Here is a 24,845-nt window from a genome sequence, read left to right on the forward strand (position 1 = left end):
AGACTGGGGATTTGACCCGATTACAGCCATTACAGGAGCTCCATTGATGAAATCCATGGAGCAGATAGGCAGAGCTGCTGCCTGGTGTGTGGCACTTACCAGCTACAATTCCATGTGATTGTGCACCCAGGAGTTTGTACCTTTGTATTCACAGCTGGCCCAGTGTCACTGCAGAAAAAACCCTTGGGAGTTTCACATCCACATTTTGGTGAGGCCAAAGAAACCGGGAAATAAAGGAAATGGATTTTTTGCAGCAGAAATGCACCTTAGAGCCAATAAAAGAAATACGTATAATGGGTCAGTCAGGGAAACATGAACATAATAAATTTAAAGGGTTTTGCTGCATTCTGAGACTTGGGATCTCATTGGCTTAAGATCCCTAAGCCAGCTCATTGCCACGAGAGGATTTTGCTGTGTGAGATGATTGTGCAAACCAGTAAATCAAAGCTTCTGTAGAAGTAACTCATATTTGTTAGTTGTTTTTTTTTAATTAGAATGCAAATAAATGCGTGAAGTCCTGAAAAATATTAAACTGTTTAATTAATACTGATTTCTCTTTAATGGCTATTGGCATTTGATGTTTGCTTTCATTCAGTACATATGATGTAAATAATGTTTTAATTAACTTTTATAGGAGACTTTGCAGCAGTTGATCATGATGTCTTTGCCAAATGTGCTAATAATTGGCAAAAATCCTTTTTCTGGTAAGTTTATTTTTGAACTAAGACAAAAATGTATACTGGTGTGATAATTTATATTCTTTCACTGAAAATAAAATTCCTGTAGGGTTGAGCCTTTCAACAGAAGAATGTTTAAGTACTTTATCAAATAAGTGGTTTAATAATGATGAGTAATGATTTAATAATGATTTTCTTTGTCCACACAAAGGGTCCACTCTCTAAAAAATGTGTTCTGTCACAGCCTCAGCTCTGGCTTTCACTAGGATTTGTACTGAGCCCGAGTGCATTTCCCAGCAACCAGTGAACCACTGATGGCACAAAGTTAAAGTTTCGTGTTCTCCCAGCTACTGCACCTTCAACTTTCTTTACCTATGTCACTGCTGAGGGAATTGGCAGTCCAGTGCATCTCACTTGATCCAGCTCCTGATCCTTGTTTCTCCTTCCCCCAAACTCTCCTGCTTCTCTTGCATCCATACCTGAAAAATATTGCAATTACCTTCTTGTTTTCTCCTCTGAACTGACAGTGTCTTCTCCATGCTCCCACCTTCTCTGCTTCCAGCTCTGAGAGTTGCAATTTTCAGACCAAGAAAATTAGCCTGTGTGGAGCCAGCTGACTATCCACAGCCACTTGGGGATCTCTGCACCATGCTCTCAATTCCAGCAGCACGGAGCAGACACACCTGGCCTGCATGGAGCCACTATGGATTGGGCAGAATTTATTTCCCTAGGTCTAATGTGCCCCAGGTGTTGTCCTCCTGACGTTCTGACACCTCAGCAGAGAGGTCAGGAACTGCTCTAACAGGCTGTGTAGCTTCCCCTGGCTGCTTTTATTTCTTTGGGATGTCTTCTCTGCCACGCTTCTGTGTCTGGGGCTTCCTCATGAGCCAGGAGAACCATCTGTGTTTCCTCACTTCCCAGTCCCAGGGCTCATAACATTGGTATTTTCCACATCCCATCTGCACATATCCCATCCCTGTAGGTATCTTGCTTTAATTCTTTTGGGTTTTACTTTCTGCTTTTGAGTACTGCTGCTTTTGCTTCCGAGGTCACAGCTTTTTCAGTTTTTATATGTGCAGCTGCTGTCATATGCACCAAGAAGTGTGAATGTGGTCTCTTCCTTTCCAAAAGAACAGAATGCATCGTGCTTTTCTAATTTTGATTCCAGACTCTCTGAAGGTTTTCAAAAGACTCCATGGATTTGCCTAGAAACCAGATTTATTGGAAAAACAGATTGAAAAAACCCCAGCTCATAGTATTGTTTTGTAGTGACATTTTTTATTCTGTTCAAAATACTGAGAGGAAATGTTTTGACAATACTGTGTAGTATAAGATGACATTTCATTATACATGCACTATCAAACCCCACAGAGATAATACTGCATTCAGTTGTATACATTCAATTTTATGGTTTGGTCATTTTTAAGGAGTTGTCTCTGTGTTTTGGGATCTGTGGTTTGGCAGCTCTGCTGGTGTGTGCTTTGCTCTTCTGTGGGGATTTTGTTGGATTTGTGAGAAAATTTGGGCTTTTCTGTAGTGTAGCACTCATATTTCAAAAAATTGTTATGCTTGAACAACATTTTCAAAGGTGTTTCAGCTCCCTGCTGGAGTTCAATCACAGAGTTTGGTCTGAACTAGAATATAGACCTGTTCTTCTGGGTTCTGTCTAGAACCTTTCTCCTTTGAAAGTTAGGGCTGCTCTTGCTGTGTCAGCTTGGAAGAGGATCTCATCCCTACATGGATTTTTAAGCTTTTTTTGGGCAGCTGCAGGGAAATGAAACCTCAGAGATCTTTGGAGACAACTTGCTGTGTAAATCTGGTTGCATCATGGCAAGCCCCAGATTAAAAGTCATTTCCCTGATAAAGACTTGGATTTGGTCCACTAAAACTTAGGCTTGGAGGTGTGATTTTTCACAGGGATGTTTCCCAGTTTTTGCACTTAGGGAATGATAAGTAGAGAAATCCCAGAAGGTGCCAAATTGCAGATGGCAGGAGCAGCTACCAGAGGCAGTTGGCTCATGGAGGAAGATGCATGGAGAAGGCTGGAGGTGAGGTTTGGTAAAACAGGTCAGTAGGGATTTTATCAGGAAATATTTCCTGAGCTGATTGGCAGGAAGGCAGTTGGAGGAGAAAACTGGAGGAGAGCTACAGCCTGGGACTGTAAATGTTAAATTAAATTACAGAGGGATAATGGTGAGGCAAAGGGGAAGGGGAAAGATGAAAGTTCATGTTCCTGAGGGAGCAGGGCAGGGGAGGATGGAAGGCTGCAGAGGGTGTGAAAGTCAGGGATAAGGGTGAGCACAGGGAAGCTCAAACAGTGACACAGGGAGGGAAGGACAAAGTTGAGCAGCAAGTTGAAGGGTGTAAAACAGAATCATCTATTTCTGTGTTTCTGATGGAGTAAAAGGAAGAAGAACAGAAGATGAGGGAAGCTGAGGTGGTTTAGTATTTTGCCCTGTTCCTTCAGGGAACGTGGGGCAGAGACAAGGAATCAATATTCAGAGAGGTGTTTGAAAGGCAGTCAGGAGATGAAGAGTGAAGAGGAGCTTAGGGATTGCTTAAAAATTAAGACAGTGTGATTGATTTACTGGGGTAAGAGAATGCAGGCTATAAGCTGCATTCTCCTGGTGCAGTATTCCTGTTAACCTTTATTGATAAGACAGAAAGCCAGGTGGAATTCCCCCTCTTCAGCTGAAGCAGCTTCTGGTGAAACACATTCCGTGATGCTTTTTCTATTTCTCCATAAAAGACTTCACAGCTTGAGCCTTTGGGATACCAGAAGTCTGAATCAATGACTGAAATCTCCCATTTGAGTCTATGTCTTTTGTAATGGATTTATCTGCCTGAGAAACCTCTTGAAAAACTGCAATATTCCATGATCATTGGGATCATACACATTATGTTGCTCCCTCCAAAAGCAGCAGCTTGAGTCAATGCCTAAACTGTTTTGTCATCCTTGAAGCATTTGCTTCATGGCATTTATGTTCTAGATTTAGAATATATTTCTATATTTAGCAAGATGAGGACATTGTCAGTGTAAAAAGTAAGAAACATTTTTGTTAATCTGTAAACAGAGTTCTTTAACTTAAGCTTCTTTAGGAAATTAAGATGCTTAAGGCCAGATTTGGAAATACATTTGGTTTTTTGGATGTGCAGATGAATATCTAATACAGCTTTGTAAAGAATTGAAATGAACTTGTCACCTAAACTCTTCCATCTTGGGAGCAGCAGATAATTTAAGCATTTTTGTAACTATCTTGAGAGACCTTAGATTACCATTGAAAACTTGGTTGTAGGTCTCCAAAGCACTTCTAAAAATGTCACTCTGAAGTTTTGCTTTTTGAAGGGCCGGTTTTTTTTTTTTCCATTTGAAATTGTGGCTGTTAAGGTGTTTGGAAACTCTGGAAGTCAGCAGTTAAATGGCAAAAAAGACTGAGCTGAAAGCTCCTCTGGTTCTTTTCTAAACTAGGTTTACAAAAATGATATGGAAATAACAAGAAAACCTCCTGTTTTCTGAGGTATAGGGGCATAAGCTCTAAGTACAATTTTACAGCTACCATTCTTTGTTGTTTTCTTCTCAGAGCCAGGTACTGAAGAAGTAAAAAAGCTCCTCCTGCTTTTGCTTGGTTGTGCAGTTCAGGTGAGTTTAATTGTGTTTGTCTCCATGAAACTTTTGAATTACTGATCTGTTTTCTTACTATTTTAATACTTGGGGTAGTATAAACCTTCTTCCTTTGGTGGTACAACTGCACTCCCTGAAAAATTGGAATATTCTGATTTTTAATTAAATGGCTACAACCCTGCACCTGTTACTGCACAAATGCCTCCAATACCATCATAATGGGTTATTAATTTCAGTAGTATTAATTTAGCTGATACTGTAAAGAAAGGGAGCAAATGGTAAAGTGCTGAAAATTAACTCACTGCCCTGTTTCATGTTTTTAATGAACTCTCACAGAATTTCAATAAGTAGCAATTTTAAGAAACCTCTTCCTTGTACCATTTCAATTTGATTTTCCTTGTATCATTTAATTAGTGTTGAAAGCTATAATTGCTGTAACGTGGCATGAACCACGGATTTACTGGTCACCAGAATGATTGGATAATAATTTAGTCATGTGGCCATTGCAATGTCAGCTTTATAAGTTTTAGCTCTTAAGAAATGCAAAAGAGGAATGAAAATACTTGCAATTATGCATATAAATGTGTATAAAATAGATGTCTCTATTTTTAGTGTCAGAAAAAAGAAGAATTTATTGAAAGAATCCAAAGTCTGGATTTTGATACCAGAGCAGCTGTTGCAGCCCATATTCAGGAGGTATTTTGGGGGGTTTTTGCTTTTAATTTTGGGGATTTTTTGAGATGGAATACTGTATTGCAGGAGGGGGAGCTGCACGTGTTCAATGGCAAGTAAATCACATATGTGATTTGCATATTGAGTGGTTGCAGTAAGCAAAAAAGGCTTTATTTTTTCACTTGATTCACAAAAAGATTTAATGATTGAGCATTTTTGGGTTTTATTTTTAGAGCAGTACCAGAAAGCAAGTTTGTTGCTTCATGGATTTCTTAGTTACATACAGCAAATTTAGTTTAGTGAAATCTTTATATGCAATTTCTTTATAAAATATAATTCCAATCAGATGTATGTGGTGAGTAATTTATAATGTTATTGTCACCAGAAGGACAAGGTGCTGCTTCCAGATAGACAAAAATCCTCTTCCTTTACATACAATTAAATATATTTTAAAGGTTTTTTCATACCTTATCCAGAAAATTTAACATGTAGAGTTACAGCTTTATTTTTTTTTTGTGCTTCCTTTCTACTCTTAAAATTTCAAGAGGATGTTTTTTTCTCTTCCATTTCACCCCATGTAGGTAACTCATAATCAGGAAAATGTGTTTGACCTGCAGTGGATGGATGTCATTGTGCTGACACAAGAGTATGTTGAGCCTCTCCTGAAAAATATGGCATTGCATTTAAAAAGGCTTATAGATGAAAGAGATGAGCACTCAGAGGTATGGATGTGGCTTAAGAGAAATACAAGAAATCTTCTTTTTTTGAGATAATGCAGCTCAGGATTTTTATAACTTAAGAGTTTAATTTTCTGCTGACATGTTAAAGCAAGGATTCCTGTCTGCCAGAACATTGTTTCAGGGAGTTCCTCTGTGCATATTTGTTAAATAATGTAGGAAAGATAAAGTAGAAATGATGAGGGGTAATCTTTTCCACGTAGCCAAAGTGGGACACAACTTCAGCATTCAGCAGTAGCTGAAAACAGAGAATCCAAAGCTGTATCAGCTGCATTTACCAGGAATCAATAACCCATCAATTTGCAAGCCAGTCACTGAAAGCTGTTCTATTCCCATGTCCTGTTGTCCAGGTTTTAGGGGGATAAAGCAGAATCCACACCAGCAGAGAAGGTTTTGCAGGCTTATCTTGAGGCACAGTTGTTGCACTGTGTTAGAATCAAGGAACAGAACTGTATTTACTAAAAAGTTAGAGTTGTGAATCATCTTGGTGGTCCCAATTTGCCCCTCACTAGAGTGGATGTGTCAGTGTTGCAATTATTCCAGATATTCCTTTGACAGTTCTTCCAGATCACAGCCTTGGTTAGGACTAAAACAGAGGGTAGAGGATGGGGGTGATGCCTTTGTGCAAAGCAGAGGAAAAACACTTTAAACTCTGAGAGCTGTTCATATTTGGCTAACACCTTTATTTGTAGGGGGAAAAAGGAATTCTCCTGTAGATCTGGTGCTTTATTCAGTTGTCAAGGATGCTCCTGCTTGCTGAAGAACACGACTTTGTTTAGAGATAAATATCTATCTTTATTTTTAGGAGGTGGTGGTTTTAAGGAATTCACACCTTTCATTACTTTGTCTGTTCTGAGCACTGGCCATTTTTTGGGCTTTAAAGTATGAAGTGAAAAACCAAGTTTAAAACAGCAGAAGGTGCTGTTCAAAAGCTGTGGCTCTTTGCTTTAGGCATAGAGGTGCAGGCAGAACTTCTGACTTCCTCAGTGGCCAAAGCCTTTCCATGGTTGTTGTGCCATTGCAGTGTTTGCTATGAATGACACCCAGAGGTGGCTCTGTGAGGGCCTCTCTGGACTTTTGCCTGTGCTCTGCCCCCCAGACCATCATCGAGCTGTCGGAGGAGCGGGACTGTCTCCGGTTCCTTCCGCACGCCTCGGCCGCGCAGTCCCCTTGCGGCTCCCCCGGCATGAAGCGCACCGAGAGCCGGCAGCACCTCAGCGTGGAGCTCGCCGACGCCAAGGCCAAGATCAGGAGGCTCAGGCAGGAGCTGTGAGTACCAATTCACACTCAGATCCTTTCCACACATCTAGACCTCTTCAGACCAATTCACAGAATCATGAGGTTGGAAGAGACCTCTAAGATCATTGAGTCCAACCTGTGCCCTAACACCTCAACTAGACTCTAGCACTGAGTGCCATGTCCAGTCTTGTTTAAACACATCCAGAGATGGTGATTCTACCACCTCCCTGGGAAGAGCATTCCAGTACTTTGTTATTCTTTTGGTGAAAATTTTCTTCCTAATATCCAACCTATCCCTTCACTGACATAGCTGGAGACTGTGTCCTCTGGTTCTGTCAGTTGCTGCCCAGTGGAAGAGACCAACCCCCACCCTTCTACAGCCTCCCTTCAGGGAGTTGCAGAGAACAATGTGGTCACCTCTGAGCCTCCTCTTCTCCAGGCTAAACAGCCCCAGCTCCCTCAAACGTTCTTCACAGGGTTTTTGTTCCAAGCCCCTCACCAGCCTTGTTGTCCTCCTCTGGACGCGCTTAAGCACCTCAACATCCTTCCCAAACTGAGGGCCCAGAACTGGACACAGCACTAAAGATGTGGTCTCACAGCACCGAGTACAGGGGCAGAATGACCTCCCTGCTCCTGCTGGCCACACAATTCCTAATGCAGGCCAGGAGCCATTGGCCTTCTTGGCCACCAAGGCACACTGCTGGCTCATATTAAGCTGCCGACCAGCACCCCCAGGTCCCTTTGTGCCTGAACACTGTCCAGCCACACTGTCCCCAGCCTGTAATTCTGTGTCCTTTCAAATGTTTTTTTTTTAGTTATTGCTCCCCAGGAAGGGTATTTTTGTAATACAAGAAGATTTGTGGACCCATGGGACAGATACCGTGTTTCATCTGTTTTTGTCTCTGTATTCGTAATGATGTTTTGACCTAAATTTTATTCACTGATGTCCCTGAAATCATGGATTAAAAGTGGAAGTCTCACAAATCTCAGCATTTTGTTCTCAAACCAGGTGATCATTGGATGAGGCAGGAGGGATTCCTTCTCAGCAGCATGGTTAGGTGACCTCTTGTTTCCAACAAGAAATACTCACCTGTGGTTAATTCATGGTTTAAAATCATTGCAGATAGGACAAAAAATTTCCATTAGAATGCTTTCCTGTCTTCCACCTCTTTGTTCCTGTGTAAAAGATTTCTTGTCTGCACAACACTTACTTGCTCCTGAAAACTGCTCCTGATTCTGTAGGTTTCTGTGGGCACTTTGTTTTCATAGTCAAGGAGCAGATCTGAGCAGAGTGAGGAGTTATTTAAAGAGAAGATCAATAACAGACCTGTGGAGAATCTGCTTCTCCCTGTAGCAATGTGTCAGTTGTTTTAGCAGAGTGAAGTGTGTGTTCTGAATTCAAATGCTCAATCTGAAGAGATTCAATTTGTGTAGAAACAGCATAAATAAAGATTTATTTTATTTTTTTTTTGGTAGCATAAGTCACAATTCCCGGAGTTTGTTGATCGGATGATTTCTAGCTGGCTGGATTAAAGATCTTGTTGATTTACTGAGAGGATCCCCTTCCCCCACTACAGCATGGTCTGCATGAGGAACAGAGGACAAAAGCTGGGGCTCTTTTTTCCTGATGTCTGTATTATTATGTGTCTCCTGCCATGAGCCCGCCCAGGATATTCTATAAACAGCTGCACCAAGAAAATTAGTGAAAAAATTGCTGTTATTAGTTTGATTGACAGTTAATAGATAGCCTAAACAGTGAACACTGGTATGTTCTGTATAATTTAGTCCAATCCTCTCCAGTCTGTAGCTGAAGCGTGCAATTAGGGCAACACTGATGGCTCAGAACAGTCCACATTTTGCACTCTTATTTGAATTCAGTTGGTAAATAATTTCCCTTTATATGTAGCAGTATCTTAAAATACCAGACTTGGATGAATTAACTTCTGTCTGCAGCGTTTAGTGTTAAATGCTGCGTCTATTTGATAAATTTTAAATTACATTAATTCCAGACTTAGAAATACTCAGCGTAAAATTTATTTATAATCTGATTTTGGCAGTGAACCTTCATACCTGGTTTAATATGCAGTGTAGCTGATGTAATTTCCTATAAAAGGTCTATAAAGATTATTTTTCAGTTGGATGCAAACCAGAGAGTACAGAAACTCCAAAGATGGAATTTGCACACCTCATTTTCTGAGTGTTGAGTTCTGCGTTTTCCCATGTAGAACAATAACAGGAATATGATGCTGATGGAAGAGTTACAGAAATCAGGAATAAATTTGTGTTTGTGCCTGGTTTCTGAGCACCTCTGGAGGGGGAAAGCTGTGGCAGGGATGTTGCACTGAGCTGTGCAGAGCTGAGCCTCCTGTGCTTGTAGGCTCAGTGACCTTTTCCAGAAAGAGCATTCATGGTGAAACTGGCTCATTTTTAAAAACAACTGTTCTAGTTTTGTCTAAAACATATCTATTTTTTTGGTATGATTGCTTTGAGGTGGCATTATACATTTCAGTCCATTAAATTTTCTTCTTTCTCCCTTTTCTACTTGAGTTTCTTACTTGTATTCCAGAATGTGGAATAATACAGTAACACATTTGAATATGCATTGCATCTTTTAAGGATATTCAATATTGGCAGGTTTTTCTACAGCAAATACTGTTTTTTCTGGGGTGCAGTTGAATTTTGAACATCAGGTGTTCTTTGTCTGTGAGAGAATGAAATATTTCCTTTGCACTTACTCATGGTTTAGCAAACTCATTTTTAAGGATTGGGAAATGAGTTGGAAGCTAAGAATGAGTCATGTAAGAACTGTAGCATTCTATTTCAATTTGTTTTTATCACAGGTTTCTGAGTAGGCTACAACAGACACTGTGTTGTTTCCATAAAGTTAAAATTCATTGTGTGTTTCATGAAATTACTGAGTTTATTAAGCAGTATCTTCTTCAGCTGAGTCAAGACACCTAAACCCCTTAATTCTTCTCTGCAAGAAAAGGAAAAATTATAGAGCTACAAAGGTGCTTTTAAAATTGGCTTGACTTGATTGTGACCAGGGGTCAGTGTCTGGCTCTCCTGGAAAGAATTTGGACCTTTGGAATGTGTAATTAGAAATGATTCTGAGTTGAGTTTTGGATGGGGATCTCCTGGTACACATTCATTGTGATGTCTGTGGTTTTTTACACAAAATCCCTTATTGCAAAAATTCCTTATTTTACACGCTGTTTTCTGCCTTGCATAAGTACAAAACAACAATGTAAAGCACTATGAAAAGTCTTAACAACATTTAAAATATTAGATCTTTATCTAATATTTGTTTTTCTAATAAAAACCAAAAGAATAACTAAATCTTAATGGCAACCCTAAATTTTACACTCTGATGTCCCTGAAATTGTGGGTTAAAGGTGGAAGCCTCACAAATCTCAGCATTTTCTTCTCAAACCTGGTGATCATTAGCAGGTTTTGTAGCCATGTTTAACTGGTTTGTGTTTTCTCCTTCAAGTGAGGAAAAGACTGAGCAGCTGCTTGACTGTAAACAAGAGCTGGAACAGATGGAAGCTGAACTGAAGAGACTTCAGCAAGAGGTGTGGGTTTAATAATTTCATTATTGCAAGAAAAGTTGCCACCACCAGAATAATTCACCACTCTTTTTTGATATTAAGTATGTTTTCATGTTTATTTTTTGGTTTGTATTGTGAACCTGACCTTGTGGAATTTATTCCTTTATTTGGTATATTATGATGGGGAAAAAATGCCCTAACTTAGGTTAGTGTTTCTTCTCTATTTTTTTTGTTTCTTCATTCAAGCAATTTGCCACCAGTGCATCCTCTGAAAGGATCTTCTTAAAATGAAACTGGTCCAGTTTTGTCTGCTTTTTCTTTATACTTTGTGTGGTGATAATGAGGGGGAAAACCTTAAATGCATCATAAATATACAATATATGTTGTGGTGTTGTGAAGGTTCCCAGGATGAGGTGAGAGATGACAATTTGACTCCAAGTTCTCAGAAGGCTGATTTATTATTTTATGATATGATATGACATGAGATGATATACTGAAACTGTAGTAAAGAAAGAGAAAGAAGACATCAGAAGGCTGGACAAGAATGAAAAACAAAAACCTGTGACAGATCAGAGAGTCTGACACAGCTGGACTGGGATTGGTTGTTAAGTAAAAACAATTCACATGCTGGGATAACCAACTCTCCAAGTCACATTCCAAAGCAGCAAAATAGGGAGAAGCTGAAGCTTCTCAGCTTCTCAGGAGAAAAAATCCTGGCAAAAGGATTTTTTAGAATATATCATGGTGACACAATATATTTATATTTGTAGTGAGTCCTTGAAAAAGCCCAGTGCAGTTTCCTTGGAAATGCAACCATCTGCAATCCTGTCCAATATATTCCATTTTCCTTTGAATTGTCAGAATAACAAAACCCCTCTGCATTCCCTAATGTAAGCCCTGAAGGAGCTGTTCCCCTGGCCAGGCTGTGTGCAGTCCTGCTGCATTGCTGTCTCTCTCCCTGTGTCCCAGAACATGAACCTGCTGTCGGACGCGCGCTCTGCCAGGGTGTACCGCGACGAGCTGGACGCGCTGCGGGAGAAGGCGATCCGCGTGGACAAGCTGGAGAGCGAAGTCAGCCGCTACAAAGAGAGGCTCCATGACATTGAGTTCTACAAAGCCAGGGTGGAGGTGAATAAATCCAGGGGGAAATCATCCATTCTTTACTGTGGCCTCTGACGGGTTTTGGGGTTATCCCAGGTGGGCTGCAGCAAGCCTGGATAGCTCAGTCCTGTCCGACCTCCCAAGCAGCCCCCATGTCGGAGTTCAGGACATCCCTCTGGCTGTCGTGGATTGCCAGGACCCCTGCCAGGTGGCTCAGAGACCCTGGCACAGAGCTCAAGACGCCTGGGATTTTGATTATGACCCATGGAGCAAATTACCAACCTTATATGAGGATCTGCAAGTCATGAAAGTATAAGTAGAATAATCAGTTTGTCACAAGGTAGAAAAATAGATTTTTTGAGGTTTTTACAATGGGGGTTCAGAGGGCAAGATGGAGGAATCTGGGCGTGTCCAGCCTTTCTCCTTCTTCTTGGCCTTCATCTTCTCCTGTGAAATTGGCACTTTTAGAGGAGTGAAATTGTCACTTATTAGTTTAGAGGAGATGCTCACTGTCTACCATAGGTGATAGGTATAGGGAAGTTATGATAAATAATATACACATAGTTTTTAGTATAAAAAGATAACACCACCCCAGGGGTGGCCAGAGTGCCTCTGCCTGTCCTGCTGAGTGGACCTCAGCAGGCCAGAGAAAGAATTTTATAGATAGGAAACAATAAACAACCTTGATAATGAGAACTGAAGAGTTCTGACTCCTCCTTTGACTGCCAGGCTGGGCAAAGAGACTTTATAATGCATCTTTGGGTCACTGAGCAGCTAAGGCCCGGGACCCCCAGCCACAGGCTACCTCAGCAAGCTTAGGTGAGACCAGCTCTAGTGTTACCAGCTCATTTGTGATTGCAGCTCTTTGCTTGCTGGGTGCCTTAGGCAGATGCAGGAGAGAAAGGAGAAGGCTGTGTGAGGTTCCACGGGGATGTCTTTATTGAATCTTCTGTGAGGGTTCTCAGGGACAGCTCTTCTGTTGAGCTGGGCAAAAGTAGGAGTTTTTATAGGGTATAGAGGATTTAGGAATTGTCTAATAGTAAGGGTCAAAGTAAGGTGACCTTGAGTCTTACAGGGGCTTCTAAGGTCCAGTCATTGTTAGTCAGCATTTCCTATCTTGGGCTGCTGAACATGGTGGCATTGCAGGTCCTGGGCCTGCTACAATTCTTCTCTTGGCTGGGGCTTTTCCAAAGTGTATTTGGAGATTTAAGTGTTGGGATAGAAGAAAGGGTTGCAGTATCTTGCTCTGGGAGATGGCAGTCAGGTTTTTGTGGCAAATTCCATTTTTTTGGGAATTGTTTCCATGGGTAATGGCGTGGAAGTCAGCAGTGTTCACCAGAGCTCTAAGCTAGCAAGGCAGATGGAAGCCTCTGTGAAGGATGGATTGAGAACCCCACAGAGGAATTAATTCCAAAAATGCTATAAATATAATCATTCCTTTCTCCTCCTGTTGGTCTCCTTGGGGAAAGCAATTTTCTAAGTCAAGTGTTGAGGAAAGGAGGGCTGTTCACATAAATGAGTACAGGACAATGGCATAAAATGCACTAAAAAAAGATGTACCACCACCAGGCAAGGGGAACTTTGAGTTCTGGCATGAGTTAGTAATTTAGGAGGCACATCAGGATGCAGGAATTTATCAGGCCATCATTCTGTCTGTAAATGACAAATTTGATGGGCAAGTGCCATATGGTATAAAAGTCAGTAAAGGAAAACAGATTAGTGTACAGGATTTGACAACAGTGGAAGTTTCATTTTCATAGAATGTTTAAACTAATAAACCCCCTAAAAATCTTTTATGTGTTTTCATAGCTTGTAAACTATGAGATATTTCAAGCATTCTTCAAAACAGATAAATTTTAATTAGTTGGGTTTGCTTCATAATAATTATGAGTTAACTTATTATTTGTGTGGGGAGGAGTATGAAGGATATTTATGTGATCCTTTTTCAGATTTTGCAGTTGACTCTATGCTGAAGTTTGAAAAGTTTTGTCTTGATATCATGAGGAAAATTGCCAATTAAGTATTTTACACATTACTTTCATCAGATGTTATTAAAAAAATCCTCTGTGTACCAAAATTAAAGCTGCTCAGACCCTTTGAGAGTGACTGGTTGTATTTTAAGATTGTGGGTGCATTTTCAGCATCATGGCCTGACTTTGGGCCCAGTGGCCTATAAACCTAATTTTGGGCTGTACATGCAGTACATCTTACCTGATCAGAGCCCAAGTCAAAGTGATTCTGATGGTTTAATTATAATTATCAACACCTTATTTATTCTTAATGGCTTAGGGAGTATTTCATTTATGTCAAATTTTATTTTCACAGAAATTCATAGGTTGCATTTATGTGGAATTGCTGTAAATATGCTTTTTATAAAAAGTCTGTTACAGCTCCCAGTTTTAGTTTAGGTTTCTGCAACTGGTTGTGATGTGTATCAATGTCTGCATGAACACAGGAATGCTTCTGGTTTGGGATTGATTTGTTGTTGATCCATTTTTGCAGGAGTTAAAGGAAGACAATCAAGTGTTGCTAGAAACCAAGACGATGTTGGAAGATCAGTTAGAGGGGACCCGAGCTCGTTCAGATAAACTGCACGAGTTGGAAAAGGAGAATTTACAGCTGAAAGCTAAATTGCATGACATGGAGATGGTGAGTGCCAGGGGAGGGTGGCAAAGGCAATTGATACACACTGAATTTAATTTCCTTTTTTAATAAAAGCCTTCCAAATAGGGAGGAGGAGGAATGTGATAATAAATGCAGAGATTCAAGAGCAATAGGTTTGATTTTTTTTTTTTTTAATGTGAATCCATTGTCACTTAACTATTGTGTTTACCCCATGCACTTTGCTTCCTAATATTCAGAAGTAAAATTTGGAAGAGTTGGGAGTGATTGCTGTAGGTTGCGAGGAGAAGAGGTTCTTTGTAATCATCCTTTTACTGTCCCCTGCAAAGTTCTCCCAACTTTTCCCAGTTCCTCCCCATCTCAGTGTCTAGGCAAGTCAGAAAAAGCACTTTGCCCTTCCCTGTGACAACATAATAAAGATAATATAATACAGACATCAGTAGAATATAAGTAATGAAATACTTTGCACGTGTTGAGACTTTTCGTTTTACCTGTGAAATAATTTTCAAGGAGCGTGACATGGACAGAAAGAAGATTGAGGAGCTCATGGAGGAAAATATGACCCTAGAAATGGCTCAGAAGCAAAGTATGGATGAGTCTTTGCATCTTGGCTGGGAGCTGGAGCAGATAAACAGGACTACTGAACTTTCTGAAGGTAAACAGAAATTATTGAAGTTGAAATCTCAGAGGCTGGGTAGCATTAGGAAATGAAATGTCCTTATTTCTGAAGTACAGAGTGTGTTGTCCTCTGATTTTCATGTATCCAGAGATACAGCCTACATGAGAAGTCTGTCCTTGTGGTTCTTGGTCAGTTAAATAGTTGTGTAAACCCCATAAATACCTGGAAATTACATTCTTGTGCCATTTACACTTCTGTACTCTGCAGCACAGGTCATGAGTCTCCTTGCTTTCCTCTTCTCAAAGTTAAGGAGAAGAGCTGTGGTAACAATTGTGATTCTTCAGTGTAACATGCTTGGGTACAACCTGGATTGTGTGCAAAGCACTTGAGGAATTTGGAGACACATCCTGAGTTGTGGGAAACAAATCTGTGATTAAGAACACTGGGAGAGTAGAACATATTTTAATTTCTAATATTTCTAATCCTAATCAGTTCTGGTCACCAAAAGGGCATTGGGAGGACCTTCAAAGGCTGTTAAATCCTCTAAAACTGCAGAATCTGAAGAACTCAGGCTAATAAGTCACCTTTTATTTGAATAATGGTGTTTTTCTCCTGCAGTGCCACAGAAATCACTGGGCCATGAGGTGAATGAGCTGACATCCAGCAGGTTACTGAAGCTGGAAATGGAAAACCAAAGTTTGCTGAAGACTGTGGAAGAGCTGCAAAGTGCAGTGGGCTCTGTGGAAGGCAGCAGTTCAAGGATTCTGAAAATGGAAAAAGAAAACCAAAGACTTAGCAAGAAGGTAAAAGGTCAGGGTGTGCTTGGATTGTGTGAGAGCTGCCTCATGTTCTCTGCTATTTTCTTCCTAAAGGATAATTCTGTGAATTGCTGTTATTTTGGGTAAGCCATTACAAGGGTCTAAATGGAGTTACAGTGTTTGTAAGTTTATGGTAAAAAATAAATCATCTCCAAGAGGTTTTTCTCTTTTTTATTATGTGAGAGTGTGACCAGTTTATTCAGAAAGGTCTTAGACCAGTGAGGGGAAAAATAATAATATACTGGGGGTATGATGAGTAATTAAGGTGGTTTTGATTACTGAAGAGCATTAATTTTGGTAATTATGGAGCAGAATAAAATGTGTGTGCAGAGGTGGAGAGAGAGTGATGAGTCTGAGCTGAAAACTTGGTCCTGTGTCCTCATTTTAGCTGAGGGAGGGAGAAGGTGGCTCAAGGAATTGATAAAACAGCTCAAGAGGGGAGTTTGTCAGGTTTAGCTGTGCTGAGCTACAGCACTTTGCACCTCAAATGATGTGTATCAAATAGAATCATTTAGTCAGTGGTATTTATAGAGAATAAAAATTAGAAAAAAGAAAAAGAAGCTGGGGCTAATTACAGTGGAGTGGAAATGTCTAAAATTCCTGAAATAGCTTTGACTTCAGCAGCTATTTCAGGTGAAAGACTATTCTTAGAGTGGCTAAGAGAGAATTAAAAAAAGAAAATTAAAGAAATCCCTACTGCATTCCATGCTTCCATAAGTTTTCTGATTCCCAAGAAGCTGGTGGTTTTTTGGAGCAGCCTCTGTGCTGTGCCCAAAAGAAAGGAATAGGTGTAAGAAACACACAAACATCATTCAGGTCAACTTGTTACCACTTAAATGGGGCAGAGAAAACATGCTTGGGTATTTTAAATTTTAAATAACTTTGCTCTCTGCAACTTGGAAACACTTGACAAAACAAACCCATATATTTAATTCCCAAGGAATCATCTTAATTATCTCTTGAAATAGTTAAGTAAGATCAAACAATATTCAACCTTACTAAGTTACAGGAGTCTTGGAGGAGCAGTATAAATCTCACTGAAATGGAATTTTAAGAGAAAAAAAAGATGCTTGAGGAAATATCCAGAGCCTGAGAAAATCTGACCCTTTTCTTTACACTAAAGTACTTTATAGATACAGTGTTCTGAGCCAGGGGTAAATGTATTCCCAGAAGAAATTAATGTTTCAATTAAAGATTAGAAAATTCTGTTTAATTCTTTCCCTTAAGCTTCTTTGTTCATTTCTATAAGGGTGCCTTCAGCCCAGCTAAGACTGTCATTTTTAAGTACATTTTAAAACTTTTGTTTCTCTTCCCAGCTTGAAGAGCTGGAGAATGAAATTAGCCAAGAGAAACAAAGTCTTCAGAACAGTCAAAATCAGAGTAAAGATTTGATGAAAGAAAAAGCCCAGCTTGAAAAGACACTTGAAGCACTTCGAGAGAACTCCGAGCGACAAGTGAGTACAGAACCAAAAGTTTTAATGCTGCTTTGTGCTCTGCTGCTCTCCTTTGGAGGATTTTACAGACATAAAGGGATTGGAAATGTAGTGGATTTGCCAAAAGGAGGTTCCTGCAGGAAAACAGCTTTGCTGGGAGCTGCAGCCAGTGAGAGACGTGACTCATTTCTGGCTGGGGCTTTCCTGCTGAGTTTAGAGCTTGGTGGTGTTTGTAACGCTCCCACAGCTTCGTGGGCATCTGCTGGAGCTGCTTGGAGGCTGTAGCTGAGCCAGGAGAGAAAACTGGGAACTTTGGAGCGAGGCCAGACACCTCCCAGAGGAAGAGAGCAGGTCCCAGGCAGCTGGCAGTGCTTGGAGTCATGTTGGAGTATTGATGGCAATTCCAGCAGCAGCCTGAGGTCCAGCTCCATCATTCTGCCCTGCACTGGGAGGGGTTCTTGGATCTATTTGTGGCTGTCAAACACTGGCATCTGAATCTTTGTAAAAGATGTACCTGTGCCTGATAGACCCTGGCACCTCCTGAGGTGTCTGCAGAGCAGCCACCAGGAAAAAGAGTTCTGGAATTCCCAGATTTAGGAATTGAGTCCTTCAGAATTAGAACTGCCAGTGGCTTTTATAAATTCAATTTATGCCTCCTGATGACATGGCCATTTAGTTTAATTTAAAGCACAGAGTATTATATTTCCAAAAACGCTGAGTATTTTTAAAAGCCATTAATTAGTAAATGGAATTCCAGAAGGAAGAAAAAAGGGAGGTGAAAAAAAGAAGCTTGGCATAGAAGGTTTACATTCATTTAAACAGACCTATCTTGTTTTAGGACTGATATTTCAGTGGGCCTATTTCTGCTTAAAAATAATACACTGAAGTCTGATGGGTCAACAGCATCTTCCATGTCTCTTCCAAAATCCTGTGCTGACACTTACTGGAGTTGACTGTAGGAGGTTCATTTGATCTCATCCAAAATCCTGGAGGCATTTCTCAGGATTTTTTGTAGAATTGGGATTATAGAAGCAGAATTGGTGGACAGTCGTTCAATGCCATGCCAGGTGCTCCAGAGCTGTGTTTTTAGGCACCTGTTAAGGAGTTTCTGGTGAATATTCCAGAGCAGTTTGTCATTGCTGGGAGCAGAGCTGTGGATCTGTAATTAATAGTTCCATTCAGATTTCACTGGGGAAGAGCAGCCTGTAATTTTCTCAGTCTGTTTTTCATTGCAAGCAGCACTTTTGCTTTTCTCCCAAACAATTTATTGTTGAAACATCCCTTACACTGGATTATTAGTGTACATTTAAATATTGATCCAAACAGTTTTGCTGCATTTTGCTGTCTAGTGTACATGCCCAAATAATTCCAAATGATTTGGAGCAGCCTAAAAAGTCAAGAAATACTAAAAATTAAGGTGTAGGTTCTGCCTTTATCCTTGAGGTAGATCTGGGAAAATGTTTCCTAGGAAAAGAATTCCAATATGATTTACTTTCTCTGAAGCTGATTTGGAACAGAATATCCAAAGGTTCTTTTTAACTCAAAAAACAGTGTCACTTTGGTGTGTTTCTTCTCAAATTGTTGTTGAATGTGATCAGGATTCCCTCATCTCCCACCCCTCATTTTGACTTTTTCCAAATGAAATAAAGAGATTTTTGTGGCTCCCACACCTCCCTCCATCTCTGGTTTGGTTTAGAACTTGCTGCAGTCCTGTGGACACACAGCTCTGGAAATCACAATCTAAACATGGGTAAACACCAATGAAAGTTAAATTTGCTAGGAAGTAGGTAAAGCTTTCTTTTGATTTGTGCTTTATCAGTTTTGGGTTTACTTATATCTATTAATATTCAAGAGAAAGAGATTTGAAGATTTACTTTGTTGTCAGATTTGAAATAATGTTTGTGATCCTTCACATAAACATTAGCAGAGTAAGAGATTTTCTTTAACTTAAAATAAAAGGTGAATATGATATGATGAGTATCTTTTAGTTTATATATGAAAGCAATTCCTTGCTGGCACGTTGTTTATGACTTTACCATTTTTCTACCCAAATTAGATTAAACTCTTAGAACAAGAAAATGAGCACTTGAATCAAACTGTGGCTTCTCTAAGGCAGCGCTCACAAATCAGTGCTGAGGCAAGAATGAAAGAAATTGAGAAGGAAAATAAAATCCTCCACGAGTCTATCAAAGAGACCAGCAGTAAGTTAAATAAAATTGAATTTGAAAAAAAACAAGTCAGGAAAGAACTGGAGCACTACAAAGAGAAAGGGGAGAGGGCAGAGGAATTAGAGAACGAGCTGCATCGTCTGGAGAAGGAAAATGAGTTATTACAGAAGAAAATCACCAACCTAAAAATCACTTGTGAGAAGATCGAGGCCTTAGAACAAGAGAACTCTGACCTGGAGACAGAGAACAGAAAGCTGAAAAAAACCTTGGATAGCCTGAAAAACCTCACTTTTCAATTGGAGTCCTTAGAAAAGGAGAATTCCCAACTCGACGAAGAAAATTTAGAGTTACGGAGGACAATTGAATCCTTGAAGTGTACAAGCATGAAAGTGGCACAGTTACAGTTAGAAAATAAAGAGCTGGAGAGTGAAAAGGAGCAGCTCAAAAAAAGCCTTGAACTGATGAAAGCCTCTTTTAAGAAGACTGAACGCTTGGAAGTCAGTTACCAAGGCTTGGACACAGAAAACCAAAGGCTACAGAAAGCCCTGGAAAACAGCAATAAGAAGATTCAGCAATTAGAGAGCGAATTACAAGATTTAGAGACTGAAAATCAAACCCTGCAAAAAAACTTGGAAGAGTTAAAAATCTCCAGTAAGCGCCTGGAGCAGTTGGAAAAGGAGAATAAGTTGTTAGAACAAGAGACTTCTCAACTGGAAAAGGATAAGAAACAGCTGGAAAAGGAAAATAAAAGGCTTCGACAGCAAGCAGAAATTAAAGATAGTACCTTAGAAGAAAATAATGTCAAAATCAGTAATCTGGAAAGGGAAAATAAGTCTCTATTTAAAGAAATAGTTGTGTATAAAGAGTCCTGTGTGCGCCTGAAAGAACTGGAAAAGGAAAACAAGGAACTGGTGAAAAGAGCTACCATTGATAAGAAAACCCTGGTCACTTTGAGAGAGGTAAACACAGAGGAGTTTCCATTCCCATCATAATCTGTGTATAATGTGCAGAAATTGTGTCTGGGTTTCTGATTTGGGGTTTTAGTCTGCATTAATCTGTGTATTGTTAACACCTTTATGCATTAGATAATCAACATTTCTAGAATCATAGTCATGGAAAGGAAGAATATCATATTGCTGGAGTGTTCCCCTTCACTGGCATGTTCCAGACCAAATTTAAAGGGAAATTCTAAAGGAAGTTTTAAAGGGAAAGGAAGAGAGCACAGGGAAATCATATTCTAGTTACAGTGTAATGTCTGACACAGCTGAAAGCTGCAACTGGAAGGAGACTTAAAGCTGAATTATTGCAGTCATGTAGTGATAAAGCACCCTTGTCTCAGCTCTCCTAGAACTCAGACTACATTGTTTTATTTTGCTGCAATTTTTATTATTTCTTTTATTTTTATTTTGCTCTACATACTGACTGTAGTTTTTTCTATGCAAGGACTTGGTGAATGAGAAGTTGAAGACTCAACAGATGAACAATGATCTGGAAAAACTGGCCCACGAGCTGGAGAAAATTGGCTTGAACAAGGAGCGTCTCCTGCACGATGAGCAGAGCAGTGATGACAGGTGAGAATGGCAGGGCCTGCATGACAAAGAGGACGCATGAGGAGCTTTTTTATTCATAATGTGGTTTTGCAGACCAGTTCTGTGCATGCTCTTAGATTTTTAAGGCGCACTCATAGACCCAAAAAGGAACTTGATATTTTTGGAAATTAATTAGTTTGTGTGCTTTCACATTCAGCTGACTGTGACAGTGAGTTGCCACTTTTTGTTGCTAAGAGACTCATTGAAGTATGTCAGGAGATACAGTTAATTATAATTAAAATGTTTTATGCTCTAGTCAGCAGCAGCAACAGTAGCAGTAAAAGATAATTAGCTGAAAGTAGTTTTTTTTCCCTTTTTGTCTGCCTGTCTGGCACAAATGGTTTTTGTAACATAGTGATTACCTTAAACCGTCTCACTCTTTCCTTGCAACCATTTCCTTCTAATTCTTCCATCCTAAAGGAAGCTGCATTCCCACTTCCCCTGGCTGGGAAGTATCCAGTGCTTGAGTGTCTGCAGGACTTGGTGGTGGCTCCATCACCCCTCCACACCTTCCACTGCAAAGCAGCTGCTGCCCTGATATCTGTCTCCTCTGCTGCACTTTCCTCCTCTGCCTTATCCTGCAGGGATTTAGGGAAAATTGGTGACAGGAGCAAAGCAGACAGTGTGGGCTTCCAGCCAAGCTTTGCTTCCCTGTGCAGTTCTGCTGTCATGATCTGTTATTCCAGCTGATTGTCGTGAGCATGGAGATTGATCTGGGCCTTCTGTGTACAAAGGAACCCAAACAACACTTGGGGTTTGAATCCAGCTTCCCTTTCCCAGTGCTCTGTCACAGGGCTGGTGCCAGGGCCATGTGTTACCCCCTCTTGATCTCTACTGGTGGCTTTCACCTGCCTTCCTCAGCTCCCAGATGAGTTCAGGAAAAGTTCTCAGAACTTGAACTGGTTGGATTTCTTTGATTTAAGCATTTCTGTGTCACATACAGCACTTGATAAGCATTTGGTGTGTCCTTAGGTAAATGTACCCCATAAAAAACCACCAGACCTTGATCCAAGCTGAAGCTTAAACTGAGATGAAGCCCAAATGGAGCAACATTTAATCAAGTTCTGGGTTAGAGGATCTTGGGCTCTGCTGCTGGCTTGAGCTTCTTCCCAAGCTCCATGTAGAGATGGAGGACCATGAAAGGGCAATGTATGTTATCAAAGTGAGAGCTAGGATTGGGTTGGAATTTTGCTCAGCCCATAAATATCCTGCTTTTCCATTGTTCTCAAATTCTTCATTCATTCCTTACATAACAACACGTAGGTGAGTCATTGCCAGCTCTTCCATCAGGGCTGTGAAGAGCTGGCTTCATTATGGATAAAATGACTTCTCAGTGGAGTTTTTTGTCTGCCTCTGTCATTCTGGTAATGGAAATTAAAAATGTGCCATTTTCCTCCTCCTGATTGGAAGGAGCTTGTGGTTTTTAAGGAATGATCTTTGGTACCCCTCAAAGTCTTTCTATTGAGGTCTAAACTGGCCAGGTTTTATGAGTTAACTTTGGAGTGTTTTACGTTTTCTCTTGCCTGCTGTCCTTGGACAAACAGATTTATGGATTTTGACTCTGAATCCAAAATAACTCAACCTGCAGTCATATTCCAAAATGTACCATGTGTGTGCCATCTTTCATTGTTCAAAGTGGAAGTGGGTATTGGATCTCTGCTATTATTATTTTTCCTCCTTTGTTTTCTATAGAACTGTATCATTTTTCAGTAGCAGGAATAACTTGTAGCTAAATCTGTGCTTCAGCCCAAGAAGGTGAAATTCTGTATATCCTAGTAGTCACAGGCTGCCTACTGTTCCATAAATCCTCGGGAATCAGTTGTCATATCTGAAAATCTCAGATTCCCCTCCTGCTGCATGATGCTACTGGACAGCTTTCTGCTTATTAATTCTCTTCCCATTGGTCTTCTGCTCCAGTTCCTGACTGGATCTGATGCCATTGTCCATTCAGGAGTCTGCTGCAGTTTATTCCCTTCACTAAACTGATGGATCCTTCAGCAGCCAGGATTAGAAAAGGGGATATCAGTGGTTGGGTTTATTTTATCCAGCTGTGGGGAGGAGTGGGGTGTTCTCCAGATTCTGAGCCACACACAGGGACTGAACTGCTTAGGAGTGATTAATGAGTGTGGGTTTTGGTATTTCCCATAAAGGATGTGCAGTTCTAAATCAATCCAGTTTAATCTGGCCATTTCTCTCTCAAACTGATTTTTGGGGGGTTTTAGGTGCACTACAATATCATGAATGTGGTTAAAAATGGAAGCTTTGCACATCAAGGGTGGCAGCAGTCTTAAAATATCAGCAGCTGGGCTGAGTGAGCAATTTGCACATTGATGCACCAAACGAGTGTGCACCTGCATGGAGCTGTGCTCCATCTCCTTCCCTGTCCTCCCCTTTGGAGCTGGCAGGAAATGGGAACTGATGAAAATCTTGCTCTCCAAATACTTCACATCCTAATTGAGTTCAGATCCCTGCTGGATTGGCTGGAGTGGAGCCAGAAGGAGTGCAGGCACCACTCACTAATGTGCAGAGAGACCCAGCACCCCCCTGGTGTGCCTCAGTGGGGCTTTTTCTGGGTCTAACACGTTTTAAAAGAAAGGAGGAGTCAAAAATGGTTTTGACAACCATCTTCTGGTTATTTTTGACATAGAACTTGCTGTGGATGCTGAGTTGCCTTCATACTTTTGACCACAGCACTCAGGGATTGTGGAATGTAGCTGTGAGTCTTTTCTAGAACATTTTAGAATGTAAATACCTGGAATAATTATTTAAAATACAGACTCTCTTCTGTTGTTGGCCAGTAGGTACAAGCTTTTGGAGTCCAAGTTAGAATCCACGCTCAAGAAGTCTCTGGAAATAAAAGAAGAAAAAATTGCTGCTTTGGAGGCTCGTTTGGAAGAATCAACAAATCTAAACCAGCAGCTGCGTCAGGAGCTGAAAACAGTAAGGAAAAGGCATTTTTCTGTAATATTAAATGAGCTGGTGTTATTTCTACACTTTTTGGGTAAGACAGCAAAAAATGGGCATCATTCAGGTCATAGAAAGCTGGACAAAGGTGTGAATGCTTTTAAGATTGAAATCACATGAAAAGTTGTTGAGCTTATTTACTGAGCATGAAAACGTCAGGTGGATAAATAACCTGGAGATTATTTGATTTGGGATGTCATTTCCAGTTACATTTTCTGGCCTACCTTGAGCAGCCTGAGTAGATTGGTTAAAAAAGGAAATTCTATCACTTTGGTTGTAGAATTTTATTATAAAAGTTGGGGGTTACAGTTAAAAACACTGAAATAAAATATAAAATAGACATCTGCTGTTTGTTGAGGTTAAACTGTCCATGTCCATAAATAATTTGTACATCATCTCCCAAACATGTACAAAAACCAAATTTACAAATGCAGTAACAGCACTTCCTGTTCTTTGAGAAGGGTCATAGTCAGGTAATAAAGTAATAAATTTGGAAGTACAAAATGGAAAATTCTAAACCTAACCTAAGCTGTCCTAAATAATTCCAGGTGAAGAAGAACTATGAAGCTCTCAAGCAGAGACAAGAAGAGGAAAGGATGGTTCAGAATTCTCCTCCAAGAAGTGGAGAAGGAAATCAGTCTGTCAATAAGTGGGAGAAAGAAAATCAGGAGACTACTAGAGAATTACTGAAAGTTAAAGATAGATTAATCGAGGTGGAGAGGAATGTAAGATGTGTTTTAAATATGATTCTGGTGGTAATAATTTGTGGTGAGCTGTTCCAGTGATGCAAATGAGGGTGCTGCTAAGACACTTTAATTTATCACCTTGTTTCCATCCCAAGCACAATCTGAATTAAATGCAGTGTGTGTAGCAGCTGGATTCTGCTCTGTGGGATGCCACAAAGCACTTGACAGGCATTTTAAAAAGAAATGTGAAAACCTGAATTTGCCCTTTGGCATCCACAGCTCCCTCTCCAATCCCTGTTATATAATCCAAATTTACACCAGTCCTGGAGGTTCCTCTCTTGTTTCTC

General features: G+C 40.3%; 1 protein-coding gene across 8 annotated transcripts in view; it reads left to right on the forward strand.

Annotated features, from left to right (window-relative positions):
• CCDC88A (coiled-coil domain containing 88A) overlaps nucleotides 1-24,845 on the forward strand; it is a 71,337-nt gene that overhangs the window by 22,334 nt on the left and 24,158 nt on the right. For 6 of the 8 annotated variants that reach the window (XM_050972179.1, XM_050972180.1, XM_050972185.1 and 3 more), the window contains 15 exons: nucleotides 635-704; nucleotides 4,259-4,317; nucleotides 4,912-4,995; nucleotides 5,553-5,693; nucleotides 6,808-6,977; nucleotides 10,441-10,522; nucleotides 11,468-11,626; nucleotides 14,102-14,248; nucleotides 14,732-14,876; nucleotides 15,459-15,643; nucleotides 16,975-17,112; nucleotides 19,148-20,218; nucleotides 20,703-20,830; nucleotides 23,647-23,788; nucleotides 24,361-24,537. In XM_050972179.1, coding sequence (XP_050828136.1) covers nucleotides 635-704; nucleotides 4,259-4,317; nucleotides 4,912-4,995; nucleotides 5,553-5,693; nucleotides 6,808-6,977; nucleotides 10,441-10,522; nucleotides 11,468-11,626; nucleotides 14,102-14,248; nucleotides 14,732-14,876; nucleotides 15,459-15,643; nucleotides 16,975-17,112; nucleotides 19,148-20,218; nucleotides 20,703-20,830; nucleotides 23,647-23,788; nucleotides 24,361-24,537 — 2,898 coding nt within the window. The remainder of the gene's footprint in view (nucleotides 1-634; nucleotides 705-4,258; nucleotides 4,318-4,911; nucleotides 4,996-5,552; nucleotides 5,694-6,807; nucleotides 6,978-10,440; nucleotides 10,523-11,467; nucleotides 11,627-14,101; nucleotides 14,249-14,731; nucleotides 14,877-15,458; nucleotides 15,644-16,974; nucleotides 17,113-19,147; nucleotides 20,219-20,702; nucleotides 20,831-23,646; nucleotides 23,789-24,360; nucleotides 24,538-24,845) is intronic. The other 2 variants (XM_050972186.1, XM_050972181.1) reach the window with 1 other exon arrangement.

Source organism: Serinus canaria, chromosome 3, assembly GCF_022539315.1.
Source record: "Serinus canaria isolate serCan28SL12 chromosome 3, serCan2020, whole genome shotgun sequence".
Taxonomy (NCBI): Eukaryota; Metazoa; Chordata; class Aves; order Passeriformes; family Fringillidae; genus Serinus; species Serinus canaria.